The sequence below is a fragment of the Parasteatoda tepidariorum genome, chromosome 6 (genome assembly GCF_982258835.1).
Source record: "Parasteatoda tepidariorum strain Cologne lab strain chromosome 6, Ptep-v5.0, whole genome shotgun sequence".
Taxonomy (NCBI): Eukaryota; Metazoa; Arthropoda; class Arachnida; order Araneae; family Theridiidae; genus Parasteatoda; species Parasteatoda tepidariorum.
The window spans coordinates 108,360,573-108,384,658 of NC_141760.1; the positions used below are offsets into that span (position 1 = coordinate 108,360,573).

The 24,086-nt window shown below is 31.7% G+C and overlaps 1 protein-coding gene across 2 annotated transcripts in view; it reads right to left on the reverse strand.

Annotated features, from left to right (window-relative positions):
* Positions 1-24,086, reverse strand: part of LOC107453180 (cGMP-dependent protein kinase 1) — a 90,093-nt gene that overhangs the window by 13,573 nt on the left and 52,434 nt on the right. For both annotated transcript variants that reach the window (XM_087166423.1, XM_087166422.1), the window contains exons 3-11: positions 21,222-21,335; positions 21,003-21,108; positions 19,129-19,192; positions 14,634-14,711; positions 11,055-11,152; positions 8,841-8,912; positions 5,131-5,205; positions 4,825-4,912; positions 940-1,079 (exon numbers count right to left, since the gene is read on the reverse strand). In XM_087166423.1, the coding sequence (XP_087022549.1) occupies positions 940-1,079; positions 4,825-4,912; positions 5,131-5,205; positions 8,841-8,912; positions 11,055-11,152; positions 14,634-14,711; positions 19,129-19,192; positions 21,003-21,108; positions 21,222-21,335 (835 nt within the window). The remainder of the gene's footprint in view (positions 1-939; positions 1,080-4,824; positions 4,913-5,130; positions 5,206-8,840; positions 8,913-11,054; positions 11,153-14,633; positions 14,712-19,128; positions 19,193-21,002; positions 21,109-21,221; positions 21,336-24,086) is intronic.

A 24,086-nucleotide genomic window follows, 5' to 3' on the forward strand; every position in this document is an offset into this window, starting at 1 on the left:
TTTGATGCAAGCAAAGTATCGCTAAGTTGATGATATTTCAACAGTTTGGCGATACATTTCCGTTAAAAAAAAGTGGGTATAATGGATGAAATAATTTAAATTAAGAAAATTAGCAAATAATTTAAATTAGTGAAATTTGAAAAATCATCAAAGAAAAATTTCCAGCTTTTCTTTAAAAATCCCTGATTTTTCCAGGTTTCTATCCAAATTTCCCTGATATTTCCAGGTTTTTTCCAGTATAAAAAAATTCCCTGATAATTCCAGGTTTTCAAGGTTTTCCAGGTGGGTGGCCACCCTGAATGACTGATGTATTGACAATAGATAAACCGTGTTTATCATTTTTATCACAAAATTATTTTATTTATTACATATTTATTTACTTTCAGTGAATTCTATCATTTAATAACAACAATATTTGTTGTTAAAAATGCATATAACATTCAAATTTGAAGCAATAAAATAATAATCTTTGCAACCGTACATTTATAGACGAAATAAAATTGGGCTGTGATACCCGACACTCATGTGAGCGGGGCTACCCAAAATCCAATTTTTTTGTAAATTTGTAATTACTCGAACAATTTTTCACTTATAAACTTCTTTCTTCGTGCAAATTAAACTTAAGACTACATATTTTAATGCTGTATGTATAGAAAAAATTATTTTTTTAGTATTAAAATGAAGTTTAATCGAAACATTCAACCAATTTTTCTTAATTTCATGACTACTGTATTCAACATATTTTCAAAACAATTGTTTACCATGTCAGCTGCATAAATACTTGAAACTTTGAAAATAATCTTTTTTTAATATAACAATTAATGTTCAATGGCCTTGAAAAAATATTCTATACATATGAAATTGACAGTGGGCGGGGGTACCCGCTGGGCGGAGCTACCCGACTCTCCCCTACATTTGGATTGATTAAAATAGACTCACTTTACAACAAAATCACAATCTATTTCGTCCATTATGCTCTTCTCAGATTTGATGTGAATCTGTTGCCTGGTCTCTACTATCTGCGCTTTCTTCATCACTTTCAAAGCAAACGCTCTGCCAGGATCGTTTTTGATGTGAACCTAACAATATTTAACGAAAATCAACAATGTTGTTTGACACCAACTAAATAAACCTTTACATTAAATAGCAATAAATGAGTACAAGAAGGGATTTAAATGACATTTTATTAAATTTGAGTTTATGCGTAAGGATACGAGAACTCGCCTTTATTCGTATAAATTTGTTGCCAGGTTTTCGAAGAAATTGTCGTCTGCTGTTAAAACACCTAGAAATGTCGTTTGGGTTTTTTTCTGGCTCGAGTATAATAAGTTCATAATTTTTTTAAAATTTATAATCTGTATAGTTGTTACCGTGAATGAACGAAATCAAGAGAATGTCGACTTTCACCGGTGAATGTCAACAGTCACATAGTCGCTCTGGTGAATAACCGAAATATTTGTTATATCCGATTTGATATGAATTTATTCCGTAATATTATTATATTTATTCTATATTTTAATATCCTTTGAAGACGGCCGGGATAGCCTGATGGGTAGGGCACTTGGCCCATGTGCAAGAGGTAGTGGGTTCGATCCCCGCCGGCCGAAGACTCCTCGTGTAGTAAATGGTGACTCATGCACGTTAAATCTGTCGAATCTTAATGTCTTCCATGTTCCCATAGTCCCGCATCGTTAAGACACGGTTTCCAGCAGATCACCGAAGTCAAGCATCACTGGCTGCGGTCAGTGTGCGGGTGGGTGACCACTTGCATCAGTCTGCGTAGGGACCGAAGGTGTGCAGTATTGGTCCTCGTTAAACTGTTCTACCGTAAAGTGCTCGACTTCGCGTGCAGGTCATGGGGCTACCGAAGCGGGGTTGCCATCTCCTCTGCAGAGGATCAAAATTATGTTGGCATGTCTTCGAATCATCCTCAGGGATGTTTCACAGACCGTCGCCAATAGCCCATTGTGCAGCTCTAATGCGACGTAAATTAACAACAACAACATCCATGTTCCCATAACAAATCAATACCTCTGGGGTACTGATCCAGGAGTTTCCTAATCTTCAGGATTGGTTCAAAATTACAAGGCTACGGAGTTGAACATTAAAAGTCGTAAACCCGAAAATTGGGTCGATATAAATATAAATATGAAAATATTTACCCCGACCTGCCCCAATTCAGGGTATAAGGGTAAATGTTTATTAAAAACCAAGTAAAAACATTAAAGAACATAAAATACATAAAGTGCATAAAATACAAAAGTCATATGGCAACAGCCCGTAAACTTTGCGGGTGAGCAGTACTGTAGAACAAAATTAGCTATCTACAATTAGTCACAATATTAAGTCTTTAAGAAAACATGACAAATATATCTGGCATGTGTGTCATGAAAAGTCCAGGTCAACAGACCCTAAAATATAGATTAAAAGCACAATTAAATTTAAAACACCAGCAACATTAGAAGCAAAATAAAATATAAATTGCCATTCTAGGTCAACAGACCCTTATATTGAGGCAATCAAATGGCATAAAATTTAAAAACTAATCATAGGGCAAATTGCCTATTAAGGAAACAACTAAACGAGTTACAAATAGTAAAATCACCAAAAATAGTGTTAAAATAGTATAAGTGGATTAAAATGGTGTGAATGACGAGGACAGTTCAAATCCAACATAAGAGCACCATGAGATTTAAAAATTTTTTAAAGTCACTAAGAGTACAGTTTAAAGGATAGTCATCCTGGCTGAAAATCAAAATCGCCGAACTAGAGTCTCCGGTGATGAGGTAATTAAAGCGAGAAAATTAGAGTTGACTCCGGAGAATTGGAAACGCTAATCCATACGGTAGTTGGACGGCCAGAGATATTAATAATTTACAGTGGGTTTAATTTATTTTCCGAAGTTGTTTTAATAATGTCTTTGATGATTGATCTGCAGGTCAGGTTAGAGTAAATCTGGTGTTCCGTTTTGTTGTGAAAATTGTTGCCTCGCCGTGTTTGAAATTTAGGACATTGAAAAATTAGGTGATGAATGTCTTGTTGTGAGTTGCACTAAGTACATGTTGAAGATTTCCTAAAAAATCTTGCTTGGCGTGTGCCAAACACGCCGTGGCCGGTTAAGAACTGATTAATATAAAAGTTTGACTTCATTCTTGTAGTTTTTGGATCTTTAAAGAATTTGTAAGTCTGCCGTCCTTTTGTACTGTTGATCCAGTCCAATTTCCATCGAGCCATAATATGGTTGTTGATTATAGATTTGATCTGAATGGGGGTCAGCCAGGTAGTATTTTCTATGGTGTCAAGTCTGATGGCTTCTTTGGCTAGTTGGTCCGCCTCCTCATGCCCCGCGTGTGCTTCAATCCAATTCAGGGAGATACTGTCTCCAAGCATGTTTTATGTCATAAATAATCGTATTTTTATGTGTGGGGTCAGCCAGTGCATGCAATGAGGAGAGTGAATCTGCATAAATTGTAGTTTGTTCTTTCTGTTTTGCTGCATAATTTATTGCTTCTCTGATCGCCATCAGCCAACACCTCCTAGAATAAGGAAGGCCTCAGTACGGATCAAATTTGTAGTCCGATGTGACTAAGTTAACTGCGCAGTTGATGAAAAATAAGAAAGATGTCATTACGTTCGGGGTACCAAGCTGCGCAGTGGTTGAAAATACGAAATATGTCATTACGTTTGGACTACTAAGGGATATTTATGGTAACCCGTGCAGAGGCTTACTCTTTTTTAGGAGGTGTTGCATCAGCTCGGCTCAAAAACTGAGCAATAACCGGATGCTCTGGAGGAGGTCTTCGCAATAGTGATGCCATTATACTTTATGATTACTCCGAAACCTGTCCTGAAGTGTTGAGGTTTGACCTCCATCTTGGAGCCATCCGTATATATTTCTAAACCATTATTATCTGGAGAGTTATATCCCCAAGGCACAGCGAGATGAGTGGCGGGGTGAACTGGGGCTTTTGTAGTAAGGTTCGTTTTTTCCAATATGGAATCAATAACTGTCCCTTGAATGACGGAAAGAATGTCATCTATTTTCCAGCCCCATTTGATGCGTTTGTTGAAGATTGTTTCAATAACCTTCAAATGAATAGGTTTAATGCCCGCCAGTATCTGGATAAATTCAGTGCTTGCTGTGGAATAGCACTTTGTGATTGTGAGAAACGGTTGTTCTCTGAGGATAGATAAGGAGAAACATCAGTGTTCGGAGTACCAGTTAAATGCATACTGGGCAGTGGCACTGAACCTTAAAAAACATCAGTGTAGGATATATCGGGCAGTGGCACTTAACTAGAGCTAGTATATATTTCTGACATTTACCAAAGCGACTATGTGATTGTCAACAATCGCCGGTGGAAGTCAACAACCACCTATTTCTGTCATTCACAGTAACATAGTCATTCCATTCACTTATTAATCGATCTACTGTGTTATACCCATTCACTTTCTGAATTACCAATTTATAAATCGTTTAAATGGCAAGTTAAAAAAGGGTAAACTCTAATAACTTGGAATTTGGTGAATTCGTTTCTAAATAACATCTAAAGATAATAAAATATTTAAAAAAAATTGAGTCTAAAAATGTCTTTAAGTGCGTTTTAAAACGATGTTCCATTTTTGGAACAAGACTAATTCGTCCCAGAGGTGTTCTATGAAATTTAGATCAGGGCTCTGAAAAGGCCAGTTCAGTTCTGACACACTATGATAATGATAAGAATAGGATAATGATAAGAATGAACAAGAATAGGATAATGATAAGAATGAACAAGAATAGGATAATGATAAGAATGAACAAGAATAGGATAATGATAAATATACCAATTCAACTCTTCCAAATCCTCCTACTCCAAGTGTAGTTATGTAGTGCAAATCAGTAAGTTTCATTTTCATAAGACCCTCATCCATACTGAAACAGAAAAAGCATTTCTGGTTATAACTAACGTTACTTAAACGTTGGAAACAGGATTAATAAATGATTTTAAATTTTACCTGAAACCATCTACGGATGCAGTAAAAAGAATTTTGATATTTTTTTAAAAAATAGAATTACAGCAAAGGATCTTATTGAATGACAGTATAAATATATAAATAATAATTAACAAAGCAATTAAAAAAAACTAATACCTTCTCTTTACTAGATTTTCGTCATAGTTCTTCTCCTTTATTTCATTAATATTGCTTATCAGTTGGTTAAATGCCCTAAGGAGATTTAAGAAGAAAAACAATTACAATGTGAAGAACAAAATCGTAAAATCAGTTTATAAAAATGTAAAACAATTCTAACATTAGATACACTTTAAAAATTTTTTGAAACTCTGGAGTCGAAGATAAACTGTGCAACAAACATTGTTGTCGTCGGCCATTAAAGCAAGGGGAGTGCGATTGTTCTTGTTTTCCAGTGGCGCCATCTATGGCCAAGAATTTTACATCTTCCACATCCATATGTCACACCCGTTTATTGGACGGACCAATTCATACATCCATTCATTCGTCCACAGATCATAACTTTGACCTCAACCAGAGAATGATCAATCTCAAAATAAATACCCTCAGATGTATTGATTTGTAATGGGAATATGGAGGACTTTGTGACCGGACAGATTTGAAGTGCACCGGTCACCATTTGCTACACGGGGAGTCTTCGGCCGGCTGGATTCGAACTCCCGCTCTGACAAACATGAGTCCAGCGCCCTGTCAACAAGGCTATCTCTGCCACAAAGATTGTTAGGAAAATCATATTAACGATACATAATATATATGCTCTGAACTTAGCATGTTTTGGACTAAACAAGATTTTTTTAGCGTGTTTTGAACTAAACAAGATTAGATAAAATTTAGCATGTTTTGGACTAAACAAGATTTTTTATTTGAATATTTTTACGTATATGTATGTATATACGTTTTCATGTATGTATTTTCAAACGAACTGACACTAGTTTTAATTTTTATCATTATAAAACATGTTTTAAGAGAATTCCGCATTGTAAAAAATGTATAAAAAATTTACAAAGTGTTCACTATGCTGCTCAGACCATGTTTTGGTATAAATTAAAAATTTAAAAAACTTTTCCATAAATATTTATTGACATACATGGGTATTTTAAAACTAACTGACGCTTATGTTTTGTTATGAAACATGCTTTAAATGAAATCGCGTACTAAAAATTCACAAAACTACAATAAATTAAGGAAAATTTACAAAAAATAGCGATAATTCCCTCAGAAATAAGCCAATGCCCTTGAAGTTTGAATAGGTTGCTAAATAAGAGTTTGTAAGTAAAACTGCAATATGTAAACTAATTGCGCAGTAATGGAATAACGTAATAATATATTAAAGATGTTTGCGATCTTAGAGTTCCGTTTGCTCAAAACCGAGTTTTGTTGTTCAGTGCGCAAAAAACGAACAACTCCAAATAACTTTCGATCCAACGAACAGATCTTCACGTTCTAGAACTCAATCTTAATGCCACGAAGGGGTGACTTCAAATATGCTAATTAATAAGTGCAGACGATATTTAAAGTTACGAAATCAGACACAAAAACGCACTGTCTCTTAATAGACATACCTTTTTTCCGACGGATTCGGATTTCTTCCCCTAAAAATTTAGGGGGGAGCCGCAAGCTGGGAAATAGGTTCTCAATAGTTTGGTCAGGCGAGAGTTCCAAAGTTTGGATGTTCATTTTACTTTTAGCGAATTTCGCTATACTCGAGAATTTTGAATATATTCGCTATCTCGAGAATTTTGTTAGCGAATTAAAATAATTTTACACTCAATTATAAAATTCGCTAAATCCAAAGATGTTTTTTTTAACCATTTTTCATCCAATACCAAATTTCTCGTCTTGTGAGAGAGGCTTCTATTAAATTTTCAACAATTGAGAACTCTGTTTAAAAGGATTTAACTATTCTGGTGAATCAATCTTCAATATTTTTTAGCAGTAAAAAACGTTATAATCTATGCGTGAATTAATCGGAAAGAAAAAAAAAACTTTTTCAGTAAATTCAACGAGATTTTATATCCTTACGATAAGATTTATTTTCTTCATTTAATTAAAAGTGACGAAAAACATCCAAGTGATGAGCTTCCTGATTAGTCAGGTAATGATCTAGTAATTATTGGTTAATAAGGTGAATTAATTAGTCTGATGTCTCCCCGAACCTTCTATGACGAAGGTCGAACCAATTTCCCCATTTTTTAAAAATTTTAGGTTATAAATTGCAAAAACAATAACAATCGGCACACATAAAATGCAAGCTTGAACTTAGCATCACGTTCCATTTACATTTTATTGGTTTTTAATACTGTTACTATAATTGTAACTAGTGATTGGAAAAACTGCATTTTCTTTGTAATTAACTGCTACTACTTTATTACAATGGCAGTTAACTACACTTACAACTACTTTCTTCTTAAATATAGCGACTACAAATTACTTTCGAAACGTAGTCACTACTTTTAGATGACAAATTTAACTGGAGAACTTAACTTTCACCAATATTCAACCTAATTTTAAATTAAAAAATTGGCGTGTTAAATATGAGGACATATTAAGTTTTAATTTATGATTAAATTAAATAATTTTTTATTCTAAAGCACTTTTTACGAATTTGTTCTTTACGCTTTTCTCGATAGGATTTTATAGATGCTAGGAAATTATCAAATATTTGTGATTCAAGTGATCAATGCTTTTTATATCCTCCAAGAAATAAAGTGCGAAAATCAAAAATGGATCACCTTGAATAACTTTTGATCTAATAATCGGATGTTCTAACACTAAATCTTATTGGTTTGAGGGGGTGACCACAAATATACTAACTAATTAATGCAGACGATATTTTAGGTTACGAAATCATACACAAAAACGTACTTTATAGTTCCTGTTAAATAGAATTTTAAAAAAATCAAATATTTAAAATTCGATTTCTCAAATTTAGCACTAATTTTTCCGAGCATCGAGAGAAGTTTTTCTTAACGGTCGGCCCCAGAGACATTCTTATTGTGTACGTTGACGGGCCCGCAAATGATTTGCACCAATCAGATTCGAAACATCTTTTGCGTTTGAATTTTGTTTCTTTATTTAACTAACGTTAAACGTAGTTGCCAGGAATCACTACAAACTACAGTTTTTTTTGTATCGCACTACTCACTACACTACTTCTTTGAAAAAGTAACGACTACAGTTGTTGTTGTTGTTGTTAATTTACGTCGCACTAGAGCTGCACAATGGGCTATTGGCGACGGTCTGTGAAACATCAAGGAGGATGATCCGAAGACATGCCATCGCAATTTTGATCCTCTGCGGAGGGGATGGCACCCCCGCTTCGGTAGCCCGATGACCTGCGCTCGAAGTCGAGCACTTTACGATAGCACAGTTCAACGAGGACCAATACCGCACACCCTCGGTCCCTACGCAGACTGATCCAACGACTACAGTAGTTTTGCTACCTGTATCGCGCTACTTCCGACCACTGATTGTAACACTTAAAAAAATTTAGTTAGTTTGGGCTACACAAGGTCTACTTATTCAATTAGTTACAAATACTCAATTTTTAGGTCGGTACGGCTTGATGGTACCAATTAGGCAACCGTTCCCCTAAATCGTATTGCTTACAGACGTTACAAGAACAATTTATTTTCAGTTACTGCACAAATATTATTACCAAAAAACAATGTATGTAATAACTGTATTTTATTATTAAAATATTTCAAATGCCACTTGTGACTGATAAAAATTGAAGAGTGAACAGTCCTACGTATGACATGAACTAGGTATGTTTTGAACTAAAGAAGAGTTCTCGAAATTTACTTATAAGTTCGAAAGAATGAACTTACACTCTGTCAATGACTAGACATGTCACACCTTCTGGATCATCAGCAATGATGTTCGCCGTCCTAACATCCTCGCTGTAAAGAAAAGGAAATTCATTAGTTATTTTTGAAATGTATTGTAAGATACTAAAGAGTTAGCGCAACTAAATAATCAGATTTTAAATATTTACATTTTCGAGAAACTATTTCACAATTTCTTGAAACACGAAAAATGCTCACAAGTTTGTTTTTTTCCTGTAACAAATGCTTGGTCCTTTTGTCCTTCCCGTCAACATATTTTGTAGTCCTATACTCTTTGTAATGAGCATCTCAAGGTTACGTGATTTCCCAATTCTTCGTTACCATGGTTTCGGCAAATTTTACTTTTCTATATTACATATATAAAAGGGTGGCAGTCATGGGGAGTGTTGTTGGGCCACGCAGATAGCAGTTGGAAGGCAAAAATATTTTATTTAGCTTCAAACAGTACAGTCAAAACATTTTCTATCAATGGCGGAGCTCAAATTCGCACTCCAAAACTGCGTGCTTAAGTATTTATCCTAGGGAAAGTAGCAAATGAATTTCCCTCTATTTTGTTATATTTTAAGGATAAAGGGAAGTCTTAGTACTTACAATTGGTTTGTTAAATAGGTCGTGTGATTCTCACAAAGTGTAAAGGGGAAAAATGTCTTTACATTTAATTATGCATACTTGAGCCAAAAATAGATTTAAGAACAGAATGTGGCTTTTTTGAAGTATGAGAAAGTGTTTCGATTTGGAATAATTAATTAGGATGAAGTTTTATAGTAAAGAACTAACATAAAAAGATTAATAGTTATACTTTTTATGTTATATATATATATATATATATATATATAACATAAAAAGTATAACTATTAATCTTTTTATGTTAGTTCTTTACTATAAAACTTCATCCTAATTAATTATTCCAAATCGAAACACTTTCTCATGCTTCAAAAAAGCCACTAATGCGACCACTAATGTTCATCTCCGTAGCCTTGTATTTTTGAACCCAATCCAGAAGACAAGGGAATTCCTGGATCAAGTAGTGGGAGAAATCTGCCTTTGTGGAGGACTTTTTTATGGAACTAACCCGTATTTGCGTTACATGGACAGGGTGCGTAGCCAGATTTTTCAACAAAAAATAAGCACTCAAAAAATAGTTTCGATCACTTTCCAAAAAAAATTCATTATCAAGATCTGTGCAGGAATAAAAAAAATTTCATTTTAAAAAAAAATTTATATTTTTATGTGAAGATAAAAAAAATTTTTTTCCTTCATTTTAAAGTTCTTAATTTATGAACATAAAATGAATAAAATCCAAAAACAGTTTCACAAACTTCACATAATTATGATAAAACAACTAGTTTCTGCTAAATATTGCAGGGAAAATTGTAAAAATCATGAATGTTTCATAATTTAAAACAACAATCGAAACGGCAATAGAAAATTAAGCACATTTTATAAACCCCAAATTAAAAGCACCTTAAAACACTTTTTAAAAACACTACGCACCCTGTTCGAGAGGAAGACCAACGAGAACCTCTCATGGTTAGCCTGACGGCAAAGAGACTTTAACACAAGATCCTTCTACTACTTAGGATATTTCATGTCAGCACTGTGGTCGGTGCAAGCCAGATGCGGAATTCGTATTGACCAGTCATCGCTGGGATTCGAACCCGGTTGACCTCATTCGTAGGCGAACGCTTTATCCCTTGAGTCTTCACGGCTCCTCTATAGTGTATTTCAATTTCTTACTGAAACATACGACCGTCGCAGAAAAAAAAGAGTCCAGGAAAGTGTGGAGAGTGGAGAAATTACTTAATCTCGAGACGCCTATTCTGTAACCAATAAACATAATGCTTCACAAATGCGATATTTTTAAAAATTCTTCAGTTCTTTTGGCATCCATAAATAATTTTAAAAAAATCATGAGTTGGAAGGTGATTATGAATAACATCCATACGCTTAGGCCAAGAAACTGTTTATGTACCAAAGTAAGTAAATAAGCATCTGTACAGCCTTAAGATATATTGATAATGTGTGTGAAACGAACTTGATAACAGATCAGATTTTTTTTTCTCGAAAGAAGCGTAAACATATAACATTTGTAACTGGAGAAAAAAACGGGGATGTATACAATAGTTTAGAATACATAAACATTTTAACTCCTGCCATATATAAGTGACAACTGTGTATTATACAAACAATACTGACCTCTGAAGAGCTTTCTCGCCAAAGAAATCTCCTTTCTCTAGGTAACGAATAAATTTCTCCTCTTCGCTGTTGGGATCTGTTCTCATTGTGACTTTCACCTAATTGAAAAATAATATCTATTAAAATATTGTATATGGGAAAAAATATTTCGCTATAGGGGAGAGTGGGGTCAATTGTAACAGGGTACGATTGTAACAGAGCAAAAATTTCGAGTGTCGGGTTCTAGATTTGGTTCCTAGGTGGCGCACAAGGTGTATTTAATAAATCTACATGTACACCCCTGATGGCAACCATTTTTATGCACTTTTGAAAGAGTTACATCACAAAAGATATTTTCACGCCACGCAAGTACTGTTTTTGGTATTCGAATATTATATTGTAACAAAGCAATTTTATTTAAACAAATAAAAATTAGTAACCGAATATGTAAGTGGACACTTTAATTAACATTTCATTAAAAAAAATTAGTTTTGCTAATTAACTAGCATTGTTTTTAACAAATGAAGCTGACATGGCGTCTTTGGGACGCTTGTAACACTAAGTAAAGGGACGATTGTAACAGCTGAAAATAAATAATCTTATGTTTACAAACCATTACTTAACTCTTTAAGAACCACCAATAGTTTCCTATATCATTTATATTATGTTGCATGTGCATTATTTTATTTGTCACCTTTCACAGCATAAATTAAAAATTTTAACCCCTTAAAGTTAAAAGTTTAACCCTTTAGGTCTCTGCTCATTATTATTTTTACTCCTAAAATATCACTACTATTTTGATCAATAAAAAAATATATCACAACTATGATAATATGTATAATTAACTATGTTTTAGTTGAATTTATGAACTGTTACAATTGACCCCGTAAGTGGGGACAATTGTAACAAGTGCACGACTGTCAAAAATTGCTAATAACTAATATAATAATAATTAAAATAAGGTACTTATTTTTTTTTCTAGTAGAGGATAGTCTACTTTACTCGTCTGTCAATTAATACTAATAATATATTGGATTTTTTGTTAGTTAAAAATAGTTAAGTAAAAAATGTTACAATTGATCCCACTCTCCCCTACTCTTTGTAAATAAAATAGACGTCTCAAGGTGACGCGATTTCTCCATTCTCCACACTTTTCCCCTCCCCATTTACATGTTGTTGCTTTTTCCCCAATACCAATTCGGTTTCGTAAGAAGTTGGAATAAACTGGCTTGTAGAAAAAGCAATATTTGGTTTTCATGTATTTTCGAGACATGATACGGAAAAGGGAAAAATGTGTGGAGAAATTGCTCAAATTTGTAACTTTTATTTTATTTAAAAGAATATAATAAACTCTAAAATAACACAAAAAATTAAACATTTGGATCGTTATAACATTTGTTGTAGTTTAAAAACATTTTATTTACTGATTCTCAGATACCTGCACTTTTTTACCTGATCACTAATTCCTTATTTTTTATTTTATTTAATGCTCATTATTTTTTGCCTCTCTTATTTTCCCGCCGTTACAAAATAAGCAATAGTTGCCACATAATTTTGAAGAAGAAAAAAAAACCTAACTAGATAAACAAAAATTTTAAAATATGACTTTAACAGGGTTCCCATCCAATTCCAATATAAAAAAAAAAGAAGAAAAAAATTCTCTGAATTTTGTAAGTAAATTTAAAAGGAAATCCAAACCATATCTTATACCAAGCAATTTTTCACCCGAAAACTTTAATTTTTTAAAATTTGTAATGTCAAGTATTAGATTATGTGAGGAAAAACATATAGTAGAATGATAATAGAAACGTAGAAAAATTTCACTAAAAAGTAAAATTTTTTTTAAAAATAATTGTAATGGATGTTAGAATTATTTAACTCGAATCTCGATAACTGCTTACAGTTACTGACAATTCTATAAATGGCTATTTTACAGTTTTTTTTAAATAAAAGTTGCAACTTTCCTTGAGTATTTCCTGTTTTTAGAGTTAAAACAAAATTCCCTGACAGTTCCAGGTTTTCCATGTTCTCCCTGACCCGTTGGAGCGCTGGTTTACTAAATGAATGGTCATCATAGTAAAAGAAAAACGCCTCGCCCTATTTAATGAACAACAGCCTGTTTAAGATCAGTGGCGTGTAGAGAGGTATGTAGAATTTCGAATTTCCTTGGTAAAAAAAACAGAGTAGTTACTAAACTGGACTTAAAAAAATTGAGAGGCAGAGAGGAAAAGTACATTTTTATAAAAACTGAAATCCGAACTTCAAAAATTAATTTTTAAGCACATATTAACATTATAGTATGAATCTATTCTTAAATGCTTTCTTTGAAGCAAATAAGGTTATAGATGACATAAACATTCATAATTAAATTTGTTTGAATTTATTTCGGTGAAATAATTTTCTTAAGCCGAATGTAAAAATAATGCTTTTAGTCATAACAAGCAATATATAAATAAAAAAAATTAAAGTTGATTCCAGCTTAGGTCAATAAAGAAAACTTTTATTTTAGTTATTTTTTATTAAATTCCAATTTTTACTCCCATATAAGAATACAATTAATTAATTAATTTTAATGAATAAATTGATATTTGAAAAAACTGTATTAACATCAAGTGTCATCCACTAGAAGTTTAAAAAAAAAGTATTTAATGAATGTATTAATATTTGAAAAAACTGTATTAACATCAAGTGTCATCCACTAGAAGTTAAAAAAAAAGTATTTAATGAATGAATTAATATTTGAAAAAACTGTATTAACATCAAGTGTCATCCACTAGAAGTTTAAAAAAAAGTATTTAATGAATGAATTGATATTTGAAAAAACTGTATTAACATCAAGTGTCATCCACTAGAAGTTTAAAAAAAAGTATTTAATGAATGAATTAATATTTGAAAAAACTGTATTAACATCAAGTGTCATCCACTAGAAGTTTAAAAAAAGTATTTAATGAATGAATTAATATTTGAAAAAACTGTATTAACATCAAGTGTCATCCACTAGAAGTTTAAAAAAAAGTATTTAATGAATGAATTAATATTTGAAAAAACTGTATTAACATCAAGTGTCATCCACTAGAAGTTTAAAAAAAAGTATTTAATGAATGAATTAATATTTGAAAAAACTGTATTAACATCAAGTGTCATCCACTAGAAGTTTAAAAAAAAGTATTTAATGAATGAATTAATATTTGAAAAAACTGTATTAACATCAAGTGTCATCCACTAGAAGTTTAAAAAAAAGTATTTAATGAATGAATTAATATTTGAAAAAACTGTATTAACATCAAGTGTCATCCACTAGAAGTTTAAAAAAAAGTATTTAATGACTGAATTAATATTTGAAAAAACTGTATTAACATCAAGTGCCATCCACTAGAAGTTTAAAAAAAAGTGTTTAATGAATGAATTAATATTTGAAAAAACTGTATTAACATCAAGTGTCATCCACTAGAAGTTTAAAAAAAAATATTTGAACTTGAGTGGATGAATAAAAAGTATTTCATTAACGAATTGAAAATTTGAACAAGATATAGGGCGAGTGAGAACTAATGGTAGGAATGGAATAAATTGTTTATTAATGTAAATAAAATGGGCACTTACTTTTCCTTTGCTTATAATGTAAAATGTATCGCCTCTTGCACCTTGTCTTATGATGTAAGTTCCATTCGTAAATTCAGTCTACAGTATAAAAAAAAAAATATTGATTTTAATACGTTGTAATAATTGTAGAAAATTATTTGTTGTGAAAACTACAATGATTGAAAGAAAAGGTGTTCATAACCAAGTCAAAACTTCTGATGGTTCTCCATTGATTAACCAACATAATCTTGATGGTAACCATCAATAATTCTATCATGAACCATTATATTTTTTGATGGTAACCAACACAAGTAACCATCACCTCCAAGTAGGAATTTGGACTGATTTATGATGGTCCGTAAGAAGAATAACCGTAAGATGGTCCATAAGAAAAACCATAAGATGGTCCATAAGAAGAATAACAACCTGTTTTAATAGTTTGTTCATGTTGAACCATCACAAATTTTCATCATAGTGTCTCGGAAATCAAATGTTGGAAAGATCATGAACTACCATGATCTCAATGTAGGAATTCGGATTGATTTATGTTGGTCCATAAGAATAACCGTAAGATGGTCCATAAGAAGAATAACCGTAAGATGGTCCATAAGAATAACCATAAGATGGTTCATAAGAAGAATAACAACCTGTTTTAATAGTTTGTTCATGTTGAGCCATCACAAATTTCCATCCTAGTGTCTCAGAAATCAAATGTTGGAACGATCATGAACAACCATGATCTTAATGTAGGAATTCGGATTGATTTATGATGGTCCATAAGAAGAATAACCGTAAGATGGTCCATAAGAATAACCATAAGATGGTTCATAAGAAGAATAACAACCTGTTTTAATAGTTTGTTCACGTTGAACCATCACAAATTTCCATCACAGTGTCTCAGAAATCAAATGTTGGAACGATCATGAACAACCATGATCTTAATGTAGGAATTCGGATTGATTTATGATGGTCCATAAGAAGAAAAACCGTAAGATGGTCCATAAGAATAACCATAAGATGGTTCATAAGAAGAATAACAACATGTTTTAATAGTTTTTTCACGTTGAACCATCACAAATTTCCATCATAGTGTCTCAGAAATCAGATGTTGGAACGATCATGAACAACCATGATCTTAATGTAGGAATTCGGATTGATTTATGATGGTCCATAAGAAGAATAACCGTAAGATGGTCCATAAGAATAACCATAAGATGGTTCATAAGAAGAATAACAACATGTTTTAATAGTTTTTTCACGTTGAACCATCACAAATTTCCATCATAGTGTCTCAGAAATCAGATGTTGGAACGATCATGAACAACCATGATCTTAATGTAGGAATTCGGATTGATTTATGATGGTCCATAAGAAGAATAACCATAAGATGGTTCATAAGAAGAATAACAACCTGTTTTAATAGTTTGTTTTGAACCATCACAAATTTCCAACATAGTGTCTCAGAAATCAGATGTTGGAACGATCATGAACAACCATGATCTTAATGTAGGAATTCGGATTGATTTATGATGGACCATAAGAAGAATAACCGTAAGATGGTCCTTAAGAATAACCATAAGATGGTTCATAAGAAGAATAACAACATGTTTTAATAGTTTTTTCACGTTGAACCATCACAAATTTCCATCATAGTGTCTCAGAAATCAGATGTTGGAACGATCATGAACAACCATGATCTTAATGTAGGAATTCGGATTGATTTATGATGGTCCATAAGAAGAATAACCGTAAGATGGTCCATAAGAATAACCATAAGATGGTTCATAAGAAGAATAACAACCTGTTTTAATAGTTTGTTTTGAACCATCACAAATTTCCAACATAGTGTCTCAGAAATCAGATGTTGGAACGATCATGAACAACCATGATCTTAATGTAGGAATTCGGATTGATTTATGATGGTCCATAAGAAGAATAACCGTAAGATGGTCCATAAGAATAACCATAAGATGGTTCATAAGAAGAATAACAACATGTTTTAATAGTTTTTTCACGTTGAACCATCACAAATTTCCATCATAGTGTCTCAGAAATCAGATGTTGGAACGATCATGAACAACCATGATCTTAATGTAGGAATTCGGATTGATTTATGATGGTCCATAAGAAGAATAACCATAAGATGGTTCATAAGAAGAATAACAACCTGTTTTAATAGTTTGTTTTGAACCATCACAAATTTCCAACATAGTGTCTCAGAAATCAGATGTTGGAACGATCATGAACAACCATGATCTTAATGTAGGAATTCGGATTGATTTATGATGGACCATAAGAAGAATAACCGTAAGATGGTCCTTAAGAATAACCATAAGATGGTTCATAAGAAGAATAACAACATGTTTTAATAGTTTTTTCACGTTGAACCATCACAAATTTCCATCATAGTGTCTCAGAAATCAGATGTTGGAACGATCATGAACAACCATGATCTTAATGTAGGAATTCGGATTGATTTATGATGGTCCATAAGAAGAATAACCGTAAGATGGTCCATAAGAATAACCATAAGATGGTTCATAAGAAGAATAACAACCTGTTTTAATAGTTTGTTCATGTTGAACCATCACAAATTTCCATCACAGTGTCTCAGAAATCAAATGCTGGAACGATCATGAACAACCATGATCTCAATGTAGGAATTCGGATTGATTTATGATGGTCCAACATTAAAAAACCCAAATTGTTTTAATGGTATATTCCTGAGAAACAACAGCAATTCCCAATAAACCATTTTGGAAATGTATAGTTGGAAGCATCATGAACCATCACGAATTGTTGGTCCATGAGAGTCAAACTTCTATTGATGGCTAACCATCATAATATTAAAATAGCATTTTCCATTATGCAATGAAGGAAATTCGCTGGCATATCAAAAACCATGAACACGTTATGAAAAACGTTGGATGATGGTGACCATCAAATGATGTTGGACCATCATGAATCGCACTGAAGCCAAGATAAACCATCAAACTTTTTGGATGGGACCATCAAAAATTTTGACTTGGGTGTTTAGCATATAAACTGATTCAAATACGCATAAGAATTATAATTAATAGATTCAGAGACTGCTTTGCTTTATCCTTTTTTTGAAATATATTTATTGAAATAAAAACTTTCTCTTTTTCAATTTTTAAGAAATTTAAAAAAAAATTCCTTACATTCATTCAAATATATTTAGTTGCGTTAAATCTAATGAGACAAAATCGGAGTGATTGAGACTAACAGTTTATAAGTGTAAAGACGCTTTTATTTTATCAGAAGTATAATTTTTCAATTATATCTAGTTATATGTGTGACATTGCTATATAGACAAGCAAGGCATTGCCATGTATTTTTTATGATAAATCCAATAAGATAAATATGAAATCAATCAATGAAACTAATACTTTTTAAAACTATAAGGCTTTTATGCGTGCAAATTCATCAAATCGTTTTATATTTATCTTAAAAGTAAAAATATACAACGGAAATAAACAAAGAATGAAAGAAACAACAATGTCGCCAAAACTACGCCTATTACATTTTAGCTCGAAAATTAAAAAGTTAAGTATTAATAATGAATAATTCGATATAACCATTACTTTATAGTTTAGTTGCGTTCTTATTCGTTTTATATTTACTTGTAAAATAGATTTAAAAGTATCAATTTGGATTTTAGAATGAATAAAAGGAAATAATTGGGATTGATTTCATGTTTTAAGGAAATGAATGAAAGTTCATTTCTATAGTAAACAAAACAATTGTTATTCCAAAAAGGGATAAATCAATGTACCCTGTGAAATGAGGTTTAACAAATTTTTCTGTACAATCAAAATCAACGCAATATACCACCATATTTAAAGATTTTCGGTTTTAAAATTCAGCATCTTCTATCGAAATTACAAGGAGAAAAGAAGGGTTGAAATGTTCACTCAATTCGCTCTTCAGTTAGGTGGTTTCATCATGAGGAGAAAAATTATCGTATTGTGTTAGATTTAGTCTCTATGGTTATTTCTTAAAAATTAATTTTTATTTACTTGCATTATAGACTAAGCTAAATACCACAATTTTTAGCCAATGCTTATCGCTTTTTTTAGATTACAATAAAAAAAAGTGGTGGATACGAAAATTCAAAATGTTTTTTTTTGTGCAAAAATGGTAAATGATAGAATTTTTTTTTCTCACTATTTTTAGTTTCTAATCACTTCTTTTTGTTTGCAACTCTATGTAATCACATTCCAACTCCAACAATCAAACTTGTTTTTATGATTTCAGTCCTGTATAAGTTTTTTTTCCAACGCAAAAATATTACCTTATGGGTCATAGTGTGTGCTTACTTCATTTTTAACAAGAATTCAAGTTTTAAAAGTGGTCTTTATGAAAGATTCATAAACCAGTGCACTACAAAATGTAATTATTTTATTCTCCAAGATTGTTTAAGTAAATCAGAAAAATTTCAATGCTGTAATTAAAATTTTTTTTTTCAAAAATAAAATTATATATTTATTTTTACCTCATCCAATACATCAGCAATTTTAATGATGATTTCATCACTAAGACTTCTGAATGTAGGAACACTAAAAAAAATAAAGTATAATGCAATATAGATTTAATACTAAATGTATGAATATTAAATAATTTAGTGATAAAACAAGTAATATATTTAAAAAAAATTAAAATCAATTCCTGCTTAGGTCAATAAAGAAATATTTTATCTTAGTTATTTTTTATTAATAATTAAAAAATTTTCTCCCATATAAAACTAAAATTAATTGATTAAATTTAATTAATGAATTAATTTTTGAAAAAAACTGTATTAACATTAAATGTCATCTACTACAAGTTTAAAAAAAGTTTTTGAACTTGAGTGGCTCAATAAAAATTAACTACTGAAAATTTAAACGAGATACATAAGTATATATGGGGAAAGTGTGAACTTATGGAAGGAATTGGAGAAAAAAAAAGGCGCGTGGTATCAGACAATTATTAAAGTATAAATTTGGTCACGTGGACATACGTGCTACTACTAATGTTCTTTATTGCTCTTTTCACTGTGTTAATTACTATTAATCACTGGACAAGCCCTAAAAATTTTTATTCCCAAGAAACAGTTTCACTTTGGCCCCAGTTGAGCTCAAAATTGGCTCAATATGGGTGATATATGAACATGCATCGATGAACCAATACAGAGATGTCTTGATTTTTTTTATATTGGTCCAATATAGGAGCAATATCTGGCTTATGGGCAAATATAGGGTTCATATTGGCTGATTAATGAATATAAAATATAGGGTGAATCTGATAGTTCCATACAGGGTGCAGGGGTGATTGTGAGCCCAAGTCAAAATTCCGGAAAATTTCTTGAGTAAAAAAAAAGTTTAAATCGAAAAATTTGAAAAAAATTTAAACAAGTTTTTTTTCCTTTTTCTCAATATTTCTTAATTTACTTAAAATATATTTAAAATTTTACACATACCTATGATGACTTGGAGAAGTAATTGAAATTTACAAATATGTCTTTCTTTCTTGAGTTTATGATTATAATAACTATTTACCGATAAAAAATGAATATTAATCTTGAATATAAGCTTATAAAGTAGCTCTCCTTACAAACAAATAAAGTAAACTGTGTTTTTAAGTTCCACATTTGAAAATTTGATTTCCGAACTTTTGTGATCAATGATTTTTTGAAACATCTGAACCTTCAATCTCCGGAAATCCGGATTTTTTCCGGAGCACAATCAGCCCTGAGGGTGTCCCGGAACGACCGCATAAACTCTGCACAGCTAGATTCCTCGTTGGGAGTAGTACATAAAAACTGCCCAAAGAAGCGTTCCTGTACGATGCGTACTTTACGAGAAAAATACGAAAAACAAAGTATGACGTCACAGCCGGTGCAAGGAAGAAAAAAAACACTTTATTGGACATATCAGCAACAGTATTTGCATATCTTTCCAGGCGATAATGTTGAAAACGGACACTTTGAACATCTGATTTAAATTGTGCATTGTATACTGCTGTTGATATGTTCAATAAAGTGTTTTTTTCTTGCACCGGTAGTGACGTCATACTTTGTATCTCGTATTTTTCGCGTTAAGTATGGATCGTACAGGAACGCTTCTTTGGGCAGTTTTTATGTACTCCCAACGAGGAATCTAGCTGTGCAGAGTTTATGCGGTCGTTTCGGGACACCCTGTATAGCGCGGATATTAGTTGTAAAGTGGCTGTAAAATATCGGGTAAATTGGACAGTTCTATCTGGGGCTAATATCGGGAAAATAACAGCTCTTTGAACCCTTATTGAGTCAAGATTAGTGAACATTGGAACAAAGAGGGCCCTAATTATTTTGCTGCCAGGGTTTATTTAATAAAATAAAAAAAGTCGTACCTTTTCAAAAAGTTTGTATACTCAGCTTGTCTAACTAATCCTGTGCGCATCATAATAGTTTGGAAAGCGTTTCGCTCAATAGCCCATAACTTACAATCCACAACAGCTGAAAATATGCATGCATTAATAAAACTGAGAAGACATTTTAACTGTTTTAAATTCATTGATTTTAGCTTACATTACGAACAACATGAAACGGTATTTTTTTTTTCTTTTTACCTCGTATTGTGGCTGTTCTTGTGCAATTGTAGAGTATTGCAAGTTCTCCAAAAACCTTTCCAGACCCCATTGTGCACAGGAATTTTCCCTCTTTCGTCACTTCCACTTTACCCTCTGCAATTAGAAACTACAATTTAATGATCAGATCTTCTAATTTAATAGTTATTGAATCAATGAAAAAAATAAAAGGAACGAGTTTCAGTGTGTGTATCACGTTTCTAACTCCAGAACTGAGTGTTGTTTAAATTTGGACCCTGGAGTGCAAAGAAAAAAATTAATGAGCTCGCCAGGAAAGGACGTTCAAAATCATAGGTTTAACATTGAGTCACGGTGGCTCAGGAGATAGAGCACTCGCCTTCCAATGACATGTCCCATCAATGGGTTAGAATCCCCTTGCTGTAAGAGATTTTCCTCTCCATGTTACGAAAATGCAGATTAGTTTGATAAAAAAAGTCCTCCATGAAAGCTTGTTTGTTCCAGTGCCTAGTCCAGGAGATCCCTTGTTCTCAGGATTGAGTTCAAAATTACGAGGTTGCGGAGTTGAACATTAATACACGTAAACCCCAAAATGAGTGGCTGTTCAACGTCGGTTATAAAATAAAAATAGGTTTAACATTACATATTATTATTTTAAACTGCACACGATTTTTTAAAATATTTAAGAACAATATTATAGACATCTTAGAACTCCGTTTCCTCAAAACCGAATTTCGTTGTACAGTGCGCTAAAAAAGGGGACTACCCTGAATAACTTTTGATCCTAATGAACAGATCTTCACGTTCTAGGACTCAATCTTAATGCTTCGAAGGGGTGACCTCGAATATGCTAATTAATTAGTGCTGACGATAATGTAAGCTGCGAAATCAGGCACAAAAACGTGCTTTTTCTGAATGAACATACCTTTTTTTCCGACGGATTCGGATTTCTGAATCCCAAAATATAGGGGGTAGCCGCCATCTGGGAAATATGGTCCCATTAGTTTGGTCAGATGAGCTCTCCAAAGTTTGAACCCCTTAATGTTACTTTAATTTTTTGCATATTTCGCTATAACTCGAGAGCTTTTAAAGCGAATTTGTAATTTTTTGCACACAATTAAAAAATTCGTTTAAGCAAAGATAATTCCATGTAAAATATAACGTTTAGTAAATATTTATTATTTTTTTAAAAATTATTTCAGTTAAGAATGGTCAGAAAATTTTGAATTGCATAGAATTTTTTTAATCATTTTAAAGAACACAATTTTACATGGCAAATTACAAAATTTGTTGAATAATTCCTGAAAATAGAATTTTAAATATCTGACCTTTTGGAAATTCACTTTCTCAGGAGCTATTCAACCGATTTTGCACAAATTTGTATTTTATCATGTAAAATTATATCCTTTAAAATGTTGCAAAAAAATGGTATACCTTACAATTCAAAAGTTTTGTGACCATTATTAAATAAAATACTAAAAAATAATAAATATTTACTAAATGTTTTTCTTTTTTTTTGCATGGAATTATCTTTGGATAAACGAATTTTATAATTGTATGCAAAAAAATTTCACCTTGCTTAAAAATTTATCAAGATAAAGAGAAATACGCAAAAAGTAAAATTAATATTAACTTTAGAGGGATTATTACTATTATTGGGACCATTTTTCTTAGATTGCGGCAGTCCCTATATTTTGGGGGTCAGGAATCGGAATCCGTCAAAAAAAAAAGAAAAAAAAAGGTATATTTATTCAGATAAAGTACTTTTTTGTGCCTGATTTCGTAACTTAAAATATCGTCTGCACGTATTAATTAGCATATTTGAGGTCACCCCCTTGAGCCATTAAGTTTGAGTCCTAGAACGTGAAAATCCGATCATTAGATCAACAGTTACTCAGGATGGGCCGGTTTTTCACGTTCTCTACGTTCTTATTTTTTTTTAATTCGTCATATCAAGTAAACTCAAGTATAAATACGGTGCCAGATCCGTATTTCTGAAGTTATTTGAAATCACGTGTTCATTTTGTTTATAGTTATGCGCTTTCGAAAAGAGTAGCAAAATAAATAAATAAACTAAATAAAATAAATAAACTAAATGAAATAAATAAAATAAATAAAATAAATAAAATAAATAAAATAAATAAAATAAAATAAGTTATGAACAGCAAGTTAATGGAGAAAATTGCTTTATTGTGGTAAATCGAGCCGTATCATGAATCGGTGCTGAGTAATACTGAATATAGTTAAATTTGAATCTGATGTGCTGAAATTCTAGAATGCCTAATCTTATAATGTAAAGTCACCAGAAAGGGTGAACGAAACCAATAATAAATAAAAATTAGAAACATTTTATACGCCTTTCAATTCTATTTTGTTGATTCCGTTACATTGATTATTTACTTTTTTTTAACCCCGTACGAAGAACGTGAGTAAAGCTGATTATATTATTAAATAATTTAATAGTCATTCTTGTAGCAGTATATTCAGGCAAATTTAGAGATTTCGTGATTTATTAGAAAACGTCGATGGCTCAAATGTTGTAAATTAAACTTTACAGGTGGAATAAAAGCATCGAATCTTTCATACAGGCTTGTTTAGCACTTAAGTAGGTCGTAGCAGCAGGGTGCGTAGCCAGATTTTTCAATTAAAAATAAGCACTTTTTAAGCGCTTAAAAATATTTATAATCACTTTAAAAAAATCATAATTAGGATATGTTCAGCAATAAAAATTATTTTTTTCTATCGTTTAAAGTTCTAAATTTATAAATATAAAATCGACAAAATGCAAAAACATAATCAAAAACATTACATAATCATCATAAAATCATTAGTTTTTTGATAAATATTGCAGATAAAATTGTGAAAATAGAGGGGGTTTTTTTTGTAATT